The sequence below is a fragment of the Periplaneta americana genome, chromosome 8, assembly GCF_040183065.1.
Source record: "Periplaneta americana isolate PAMFEO1 chromosome 8, P.americana_PAMFEO1_priV1, whole genome shotgun sequence".
In the NCBI taxonomy this organism is placed as follows: Eukaryota; Metazoa; Arthropoda; class Insecta; order Blattodea; family Blattidae; genus Periplaneta; species Periplaneta americana.
Window position 1 is genome coordinate 153,503,240 of NC_091124.1, and position 11,406 is coordinate 153,514,645.

Here is an 11,406-nt window from a genome sequence, read left to right on the forward strand (position 1 = left end):
CGGAATGTGTTTGGTAAAAACAGTGAATATAAAAAAATGTGTAAAGTTGCTCAAGTATTGGAGGATGTGCCTGTAGGTGAAATTACCGGTATATGTGTTTGTGACATTACTCTCTTTAAATATGCACGTTTGGCGTCCTGTGATGAGGAAAGATAGTTTTCACAGTATAAGTTGTTGTTCAGAGATAATCGGCATGCATTTGGAGATGACCTTTGTTGTTCACTGCAATTCTCGGCCAACTACTAGCACTCAAGTGTGGTTGGTGAGTACCTAGTAACATTTTTTTTCCCATGCTGAGTAAGGTATTTTTGTCATATTAAAAAAATAAATTTTTTTAATTTTTAGCAAATATTTTCGTACTTTTTAGCACATAAAAAATAAATAAGTTTAAATTTTTTAGCACATAAAAATCCGCTCCCTAATCATCAGTTATAGTGTGGTCTTGAAGTTAGTTCTTGGTATTTCTGTGATTATAATTATTATTCTGATGTATGCAGTTTCTCTGTTAATAATTAATCAAATGTATTTTCTCCATTTGTTTTCTAATATTCCAGTAAACATCTATGATGTTATTGACACTTTTGTCTGAAATGATGATAGCTTTGCAATCTATTATGTGATGCAAGTTGGTGATGTATGAATTCCAATTCAGAAAAGTTGTGCTGCCAAACTGTCATGTCCAGTTACTAGTCTGAAGATAGTAACTGGTCTTGTTCTTGGAAAATTAGGAGTCAAATTTTTATTTTCACTAACTTTTTTTTAAATGTAATTTAATATTGTGCGTTTCTGAATAATATGAAATTTTGTTGGATTGTGGTTCCTTTCTTTGCCAAAAGGTCTGCAATTTTATTTCCTTCGAATTTGCAATGAGAAGTTACTCATTGTAAAACAATCATTAATTTTGGTATAGATTTCTTTCATTCTCTTGCCTTCTAATATTAATGAAACGATAGCCTGAATTGCAGATTTTGAATCACAAAATATGGCTACTTTGATAAATGAATTTATTCTGTAAATTAATTGTTGTAGTCCGGTATTAATAGCTTCTAGTTCACCATCATGATATGTAGTGTTCTCCTAGTGTAAGGTAAAGGCAAAAAGAAATACCTATTCCAGCATTATTTCAGTATTTTGTTGCAGAGCTCTCTCTGTGTAAATGTGTAACCATTCTGATTTTGGATATAATGTATCGTAGTTCCTAATGCTAGTAATTTCATTATTTCTGTATTTGTGTTCTTTTTATTTTTCCAAAAGTTGAATACAGTATACTGTATGTCTGTGTAGAAGAAACTAGGAATCAGGAAAAAACTAACCTCTCAAAATCTGTAATTTTAGTTCATTTCTTTTTATTATTTAAAGGGACTGTTGTGAATGAATGAATGAATGAACATCTTAACTGTCTGGTAAATACGTTATGTTTCTGCACATTGAGGTGATATTTTTACTTCCACCCCAAAAATTGAGAGAGATTATGTTTTTCTGTACAATGTATCATCTCGTATTATCATAGTACATGTAGTGAAAGGTTACTTCATACTTATTTCAGGAGGAACTACGTTGGATTTCAACTCAGTTTTGTACATAGTGTACAGAGCTTACAAATTGCGGTTGTCTCGACGAGGAAGTCAATACCCTGGTGTATTGAGAGCCATCAAGTGGGTCCTCAAATCTCTGTCTTATAGGATAAAAAAAGAAGTTCTTCAGGAATTGGAAGAAACTACAAGCAAACTGCCAGTCATGTTCAAGACAGTGAAGTGATAGAGGACAGAGGTAATGAATGGGTGCTATGGTGATGGAAAGTGATAATAGGACAGAGGTGATAAGTAGATGATGTGGTGTTGGGTCTCGTATTATTTTCACATTCAACATACAGTATTATAAATGCTAGTCTTGTTCAGGAATTTGTTTACAATTGAAGTACGCCCCCGAACAACGCTGTATAGCACATTTTTTAAGAATTTGAGTTTTTAATGGAACATCAATGTATAGAACACCCTACACATGGAAAACACACTGGAATGTCGAATATCCATCCACAAGTGGCAGTAATAGACATTTGAACCACTTCAGTGGAACAATGATGTATAGGAAACAAGATGGCGGACGCAGGCAGTATGCATGTTTCACCAAGCGATCTGAAACATCTCAATAAGTCGAGAAAACGCAAAATTAACATGTCTGAGTGGAATGATATCAAACGGAAGAAGCTACGGGACTTCGGAAAGCCATACAAAAGCCAGAAAGGCAAAGAGGTGCCTGGAAAAATCCTTCCAAATAAGGTGAGTGGAACAACGCTGTATAGTGTTATTCATATTGCAGTAGGTCGCCTGATCGCTGTTTATGATATTCATGTTCCTATAAATTTATGTGGTATTTTTAAGTTCTTTTCAAATATTATAACTGATACTAAATGTACTATGAAGGATGGATCATAATTTTAATATTCGTATAATGGATCAGCAGTATGTGGGCTATATAGAAATGATCTAAACCTATTTCATTAATAGTTATTTTAAAGTTAATTATTTGCAATTTTAATAGAATACCATATTATTTTATTCTCAGCCTAGGGTTTGTGGCCCAGAAAAATTCAGAAAAAAAGAGTGTTATATTATGACACTGGAAATAAAAGTTGCATTATATGAGGAATATCACAGATTTACTTATAATGAACAGTCAGTGAAAGAATAAAATATAAACACAAGAATACAAAAAATACATCACACTAACATACGAAAACAAAAACACACACAAAATAGCAACCTCATTCAAGAAATTAAATTACAACATCGCATACAGAACAAATAATACTCTACAAAAACATCTCAACACACAAACAACACAAACAAACAAATACAACCACACAGGCATATACAAACTCAAATGCAACACCTGCAACAACTTCTACATAGGACAGACAGGCAGAACATTTCAAACACGTTATAAAGAACACATTACAGCCATAACAAAATTACAAAACACTTCCAAATATGCAGAACACATCACAAATGCTAACTACACCTACAGAGACATCAACACAGACATGGAAATTCTACACATCGAACCAAAAAGCCAGAAACTAAACACACTAGAACAACACGAAATATGCACACACAAAAACACATCCAAACGAAATTCTTAACACACACTCTTTGACTCCCCATTACACTACACAAACACACCCCCCACAGGAAACACAAACAAAAGGTGCCAAGACCAGCAACAACCAGTTCTGAAGATGGCCAATAGCAGGCTGAAACATGTTAACAAGGTAATATAAAATTTAACACAAGAAAGACAAATAATACGTTTTCCGAAGTGATATAGTGTTAAAGGTTGTGTAATCAAGATGTAAAAAGTAATTACGGTACTTACATGCTACAGAACCTTACAGTATTATATGCATTATGTTACTTTCGTGCCTTTTCTTTGTTTTTATTGTTTATAAGATCACAAATCCATGTCTTATTAGTAAGTGTTCATCAGAAAACATGCGGGCTATTCCATCTCAAATCGACTGTAATATGAGGAGGATCCAGGAAATAACGACCGTTTTGTTGTAATAATTAAAAAAAATATATATATTTATTTGAAAAAACAAAGTCTGTTACATAACTGAAGCTTCCTTTACTTCTCTACATAATCACCACCTACATTTAAACATTTGTCGTATCTGTTCACTAGCTTTAGAATTCCCGTGTTATACTCCTCTGCCGCCAGTTCATTAAGCCAGGTGTTCACTGTCTTCTTCAACTCTTCATCACTTCCAAAACGCGTACCACCCAGAAAGTCTTTCAGCTTAGTGAAAAGGTGAAAATCGCTAGGAGCAAGGTCTGGACTATAGGGCGGATGATCAAAGATTTCCCAACCGAATTGATCCAGCAATTCTCAAGTTGAAGCAGCAGTGTGCGGGCGGGCGTTGTCGTGAAGAAGCACAACTCCTCTCGAAAGCATTCCTCGCCTCTTGTTTTGGATGGCTCGCCGTAGTTTTCGTAAAGTCTCACAATAACGATTTGCATTGATCGTAGTGCCTTTTGGCATGAAATCCAGCAAAAGAACACCTTTGCGATCCCAAAAGACAGTAGCCATGACTTTTTGTGTTGAGAGAGTCTGTTTGAATTTTCTCGGTTTCTTGGGTGATGAGGGATGATGCCACTGACGTGATTGGTGCTTGGTCTCTGGGGTGTTGTGAGACACCCAGGTCTCATCATCAGTCACAATTTGATCAAGAAAGGTGTCTCCATCTGTGTGATATCGCATCAAGAATGTCAATACTGAGGCCATTCTCTGAGTTTTGTGTTGGTCACTCAGTTGCCGTGGAACCCATCGTGCACAGATTTTGTGGTAGCCAAGATGTTGCGACACATTTTCACCAAGCAAAGAACGAGAAATGTCAGGAAAGGCAATATGCAATTTGTCGAGTGATGTGCGCCTGTCTTGCAAGATTCTGTCGTTCACTTTAGTCTTCAGGTCTTCTGTGAAGAGTGATGGGCGTCCGGGTCGAGTTTCATCGTGGACATTTGTTCGCCCATTGTTGAACATTTCGCACCATTTTCTCACATTTCTTTCATTCATTACAGTATCACCATACACTTCTTTCAATTGCCGGTAAATTTCTGCAGGTTTCAAATGTCGGGCATTCAAAAATCGAATCACACTCCTCACCTCACAGTCGGTGGGATTATCAATCACGTCGTTCATTTTGAAGTAACACAAAATGCACAATGGCGACTTGTTGCAACCAGTACTCACAACATTATGAGAACACATGTTAAGGAAGCCAGTTGACCTTCAAACAAGGAAGGGGAGTCAGCTGCGCGGCGGGTATGCGCGAACGGTCGTTATTTCCTGGATCCCCCTCGTATAGAGAAAATTGACCTTGCAATTTTTAAATACAATGAAACTTTTTCTGTCCGTAGACAACTGTGATACAGTGCTTTGTGCAAAGTTTGAGGCATCATAACTTCATAGTGTTTAAATTAAAAATATTTAAATTTATCGTATTTTCATAAAATTAGCAACTTTAAACTGTTGTAGCTCCGAAACCCTTTCACCTAATGATCAAAATCGTAGTTTATTTTGATACAGAGAATTTAAAGTTTATATTCACATATAAACAGTTTTTCTTACTTTTTATGGAAATGGAGAAATTTAGATTTTTCTTCATTAAGATGCCTTTGCCCATGGAAAAATATTTTTAAAATATATGGTTAGATTCTGCATTGAAAGTACAAATAAACGCATATTTTTTACTGGTGGCACGTTGATAAAGTATTGAAAATATCAAATAAAGAAAATAGTACGCGCGTGAACTAAGCAGCTGACTGTGAGGTGGGAGCTAGCCGAGGCAAGCAAGGCCAGGAGACATAACATGAGAAGTATCGTCTAGCAGCGCATGACTGTGCTAGCATTATCACAAGTTTTCATAAACACAGGAGTAAAATGACGAAAGAAAGATGACTGCATCCAAACATTTACTCACCAAATGGTGTTATTTGTTGCAGAGGACTTTCACGCCCCCTTCTGCAGAAGAATATGTTTTTGTCACAAGTTTTGACTTGGAGACAGGAATGCAGGTATGAGTCGACAAAGTCCCTTGTATTGTGCATGTGTGTTCGAATCTTGGCACCAGCTCCTTAGCCTCCCTTGCATAATCCTCTTTGCTGACATAGCGGAATGTTATTATGGTAAAATTCGCTGCTGCCCACTGAAATAATTCAAATGGAGTGGTAATTTGGTTATGAATTGAACGTTGGAGACTGGCTCTGGCTGCCTGTCACTTTATTGTTCCTCCAGTTCCGTCACACGATCCCTTTCCATGAGAAGTAGCTAAGAAGTGCCACTCTGCCTTTATGCCAAACTCTTCTTCATGGTAGCACAGATTGATAAAGTTCTTTCTGTTTTCATATTGAGAAGGAGCACCGTCACTGAAATAGAATATTTTCTCCACCTTGTCATACTTCTGTTTCAAAAAATTAATTGTTTTTGAAAGAGGTGGACTGCAACGGTATCATTTTCAGGCAATCGGATATAACTACGAAAGAGTCACATTTCTCAGTGTCATTGTTCCTATGATAAACAACAAACGGATGTACTGTTGCCTGATTGTTGTTCCAATGGAAACCAGGTACTTCATTTTGAATAATGAAAGCATAATTTTCAGAGAAGTCTAGTGTCACTAGGAATTCCCAATGAATTAGATTAATTTTTGTTTCTTCATAAAACATTCTTTGTTGCCTCGCAATAAATGAATGTTTTTTTAGTGCATCTAACTTTCCAATTAACACATTTATAAATTCATCTGTAGATTTTTCCAGGCTTTCTAATGTTGTTTTGTCTGTAGCTACCCGCTGTTTGCATGAACTTGAGTCTATGAAAGCTTCATCAAACACAGTTTGTAATTGTGTTTCTAAATCCAATATTCCGGGACTCTCAGCACACTTATCAAAATAACATGCCAGTTGTGGTGTATTGCAAATGATTCTTGCAATACAGTCTTTGTAGGATTTTATAGGTACGCCTAATTCTCCACTTTTGGTTAGTTCTGGGAGTTTTGCAATATCTATCATTAACTTTACATTCTGATGCAGCATGCAATCGCAAACAGTATGTGTATCACACAAACCGGCTAAAATATAATGCTGTGGCCTTAATTCGGCGAATTTAGAAAATCCAATTTTAACACGAGGATGTTTGTCCTTGAAGTTTCTGTAGAGTTTCGAAAGATTACAAAGCACCAATTGTTCTTGTACCAGCTTCTTTTTGCCATGTTCTCTAACTGTTACAAAATCCTTTTTTCCAGGCATAGTTGTACTAAATTCTTCTGATTCGTAAAACTTTTGAACTAATTTTGTTGTCATAACTGGAAGTCCGTGACCTTTTCTGCTTTCTGGAGTACACATAATTAGACCTCTTATGTTAAAGTCCTTTGCGATGGAAATCATATGTCTGGCTGCTGTGAAGTTACTCTGGAGCTTCTTAACGGACCACGAAGAAGGGAGAACGGTGAGGATTTGAATTTTGGTTTTTCTGTCCTGGGCCAGGCAGAACGCTGTTCTAAGGTTCTCCAGGATTTCATTAACTGGTTCGTTTGTAGAATCACTACTTGTATCACATTGATGGAAAACCTTTTCTTTCAGTGACGTCTCGTATCTGTTTTAGTTTAGTTTGGCGATACTTTTTCTGATATTAAATGAATCCTAAAAATAAATGAGTCATCAGATGACTGAAAGCAAGTAATGGTCTCTTAAACCAAATTATAGTAATTTAGCAATTACTTCTGATGAGAAAATTTTCTTCTTTTTCACCGGACTCACGCCAATCACAGTGAGTGTTTCGTTTAAAGTAGTGAGGGTTGCCTTGTCAACACATTCCGTTTCACTCTTGCCCGATTCTTCATTATTACTGTTGCTGTTATTACCACTACTCTCGACTTGAACACTTTGAACACTACAAGTTGGCTGAACATTTTCTTCTATGACTTCTCTTTCTGTTTTAAGCCCAAATTTATTTAATATAATGTTACATGACTTACCTGATGTCCCACCTGAGGTAAAAATAAGTATTTATGCAGATGATGTTACAGTATGGGCTACGAACAAAGATCCAAACTAATCATTAAGAGTTATACAAACAGCTGTAAATAATATCAGTAATTGGGCATCCAAATGGAATCTATCTATCTCACAGTCAAAAACTGAAGATACTATCTTCACAAGAAGATATAGTTTAAAAAACTATAAACCTCACATTTATTTGAATAATCAAGAAATTCAGTACAATCCAACTCCTAAGATCCTAGGATTAATTTTTTATGAAAAACTTTTATGGAAAACACTTTTAACCAATGTTGCTTCGCGGTGTCTACCACGATTAAATCTCTTGAAGATCATAGCTAATAGAAAATGGGGTTAAGATATCACGACAATGCGTCTGTTTTATAATGCTTATATACGATCAAAATTGACCTATGGATGTGAAATATGGGGAGGAGCATCAGCAACTCATCTAAAAAAATTTCTGTTCTTCAAAACTTAGCCTTAAGATTATGCCTAGGAATGCCAAAAAACCACATCAACTGCTGCCCTAGAAATTGAATGTAATATTCAATCAATCAGACACTATATATTACAAAAGGATCTAAAAATACATTTAAAATTGCAAGCCTCCTCCAGATCTCAGATGTTCTTCGAATTGTCAGATGATATCCTGTGTAATTTCTATAAAATAAAAAAAGAAGAAATACCAATCTATATCACAGACACACTCATTGCTAAAACTCCAGTTGTGAACGAAATTCCTCCATGGAAATGGGTGATTCCTGAACATAGCATACAAATTCCAGGAAATCATTCCAAAAATGATCCTCCATACATTCTTAAGTTAGATGCCATGGAACTACTCTGCAGCACATATAAGGATCACCTTCAAATTTATACAGATGGATCTCTAAATCCTAATAATGGGACATCAGGAGCAGGGTATTATATTCCAAAATATCAAGAAAGTTATTTCATACCATGTTCATCTTCCTCTAGTCTTGACACTGAATTGCTAGCTATTGCTGCTGCTCTTCAGTGTGGTACTCAAATTTCTGAAAAATCTATTTGCATACTTACCGACTCCAAGGGGGCTATATTTAATATAATTAAATATGTACCAAATCTATATGCACATAGAATTATTCCACTTCAGAAACAACTAAGTAAACCAAAAGAACTCCAAAAGGAAATAACATTTCAATGGATATCTAGTCATTGTGGTATACCTGGAAACGAGAAAGTCGATAATATTGCAAAACAGGCAACATATTTGCAACCAAGACCTCTTCAAGTGATATCTCTATTCAATGCTTTTGCTTCAGTAAAGTCTCATTTTACAAACCTATGGATCAACAATTGGCTCTCTTCTGACAAAGGAAAAATTTTACAGTCTGTACAAAAGAAACCAAATGACCTGAAAATGTACAAAAACTTGCCCAGACATGTTCAAACATTTTTAACAAGAGCCAGAACAGGTCACATTGTCACTCAATTGTACCTACACCGATTTCACATTTCTGCTAATCCTACTTGTCTGTGGTGTAATAATCATGATGAAGATCTGGAACACATTCTTCTATACTGTCCATCCATAAAACACAAAAGAAGTAAATTAAACTCATCAATACCGGTTGCAGAAGACACAGCCCTGCAATATATATTGACTACATCCCAACTCTGGCTACTAGCTACAGGCATCTATAATGAACACCGATCAAAATACCCCTCATTTCTCGTGAAAAACAACAACTGAATAGACTACAGTGGACTTTATGTTGTCAGCAAACAGCTGGATACATTAAGAAGATTGATTGATTCTCTTGATTGAACTGAGTTACCTAAAGAATGTGATTTATTTACTTTGAATCTGCAATATGTATATAATCGAATTATATTTTGGTACTTTTCAGCTACGCCAAATTTTTCTGCAATTGAACGGGATACTTTCCAAAGCCCTTTAACATTGACCCTTTTGTGACGCGTATGTTGAAGGGGATTGAAGCAGCGGTCACCTGACTAAGATTTGTCCTCCATTTTAAGCAGGCTGTGAAATAAATTTTGTTATAATGTAGAAAATGTTTATATTATGGAAGCGCTTACGAAAGACACCCATTTGACTCAATAATTTGATTGATATTGTTTTGAAATACTTTATTTTACCATAGGGAATGTTTTCACAAATATGCCTTAACAACAACTTATAATAATAAATATAAACTTGAAAAATACTGAGTCACAACACTTGCACTTATAAAATACACACGCAACTTGGCTACTTTTGCATACTGGAGACTAAACATGTCACACCGTTGTTTCAGGGGTGGCATGACTCCTCCTCCAAATGCTCGCTTATCTTCATCTCTCGGCCAGTGCGTGCAGTACTGCGCCGTTCAAGTCTAGGCATGTGACAATAATTTATTTAATACCCTCAAAACCTATTGCCATGCCACTAAGCAAACAATGCCGAATCCCTTTTAATAATGCAAGGTTTTTTTCTCAATATTTTTTTACATTTTTACAAATGGGCAAAAAGCCTAAAAGTAAGTAAAATCAGATTATCTGTCTCTCTGTATACAATAAAAATAAATCTTACTTCTTAACATAACCTACCAAATGCCAGCTTCAAAATGAGCTCCCGTTCAATGTTCTGCAGTAAATGATTCCAGAGTTCTGAGCACTGAAAGAGGCTTGTTTTTCTAAAATATGCTAAATTTGTCGCTCAACAATACGAAAACCCTTTGACTTTCGATAGTATATTTTTGCAAATGCACTCTTCTCAGCACCTTGTATAAATAGGAAAAAAATTAGAGTATAAAAAATGCGAGGTTTTTTACTGATTGATTTCATATGGAATAGCCCATACAGCATTGTTCCACTAAGTAACATACATCATTGTTCCACTGATATTCCTTATAAAACTACTTCAATTTTAAAACATTCACTAGTAGACAGCTGATTAAAAGTTCATATGTATTGTGATGTTGTAATGTGCTTGTTACCTTGATATACGGATTAAATCATTGTTTATTTTTATGATAGTATTGTTTTATGTCTCTACTGTAAAAAAACGGAAAATGTTCTATACAGCATTGTTCGGGGGCTTACTTCAATTGTCATTTTTCCTTAATTAATCTATATTTTTGTATCATTTTGCTTTGAGAGGCTCTTCAGTTAAATGAGAGAAAATGGTTGTGTGTACAGATTTTTTGTCAATAAAGCATAGGTATAAAGAATAAAACCAAGAATTAACTAGATTTTTTGTTATTGATAAACTAAATTTTTATGAATGCCTTGCCAAATGTTGTCAATAATGATTGTTGTTTTCGTAAACATTTTTTTATTTTTTCATTAGTATTTTCACTTTGAGCTTGTGGATAGATTACTGTTAAGTTATTTAATGTGTAATATTTTGTATCTTTGTTCTGTGTGTAATTTGTGGTAGTTTCAGTAATATATACAGGAGAATCTGTATTATCCGTGGTAATGAAGCGGATGGCCTGAACTGCTCGAAGAAATGGGATAATCCGTACCATAAAAGATTTTCGTAAATTTAGTGAATAATATTTACACTTTCGTTATTTCCTCCATAGTCCTGTATTTAACACTCTAGGTAGAGGATCAGAAGTTCACTAATTTAAGTCTGGTTGTCAACAAAAGGTTTTTAAGGGTAAAGGAAACTCCTTGTAATGGCTCTCCAGGGAAATATATGAATAGTGGAGGTCTTGTGTTATAGATTTATATACTTTATACACTCCAATCTCATATTCTGCGAGATGAGCCACAGTTTCTTTTTCCCGAAACCACTCAATTATTTACACCTTTGTTTTTTGATACTTAGCAAACAAGATTTCTTTTGAAACCCGTA

At 35.2% G+C, this 11,406-nt stretch overlaps 1 protein-coding gene across 1 annotated transcript in view; it reads left to right on the plus strand.

Annotated features, from left to right (window-relative positions):
- The window catches only part of LOC138705158 (telomerase reverse transcriptase-like), a 75,782-nt gene extending 65,002 nt beyond the window's left edge, over nt 1-10,780 (plus strand). The window contains exon 10 of the mRNA XM_069833824.1: nt 1,547-10,780. Coding sequence (XP_069689925.1) covers nt 1,547-1,758 — 212 coding nt within the window. The 3' untranslated portion in view covers nt 1,759-10,780. The remainder of the gene's footprint in view (nt 1-1,546) is intronic.
- Nucleotides 10,781-11,406: the final 626 nt, after the last annotated feature.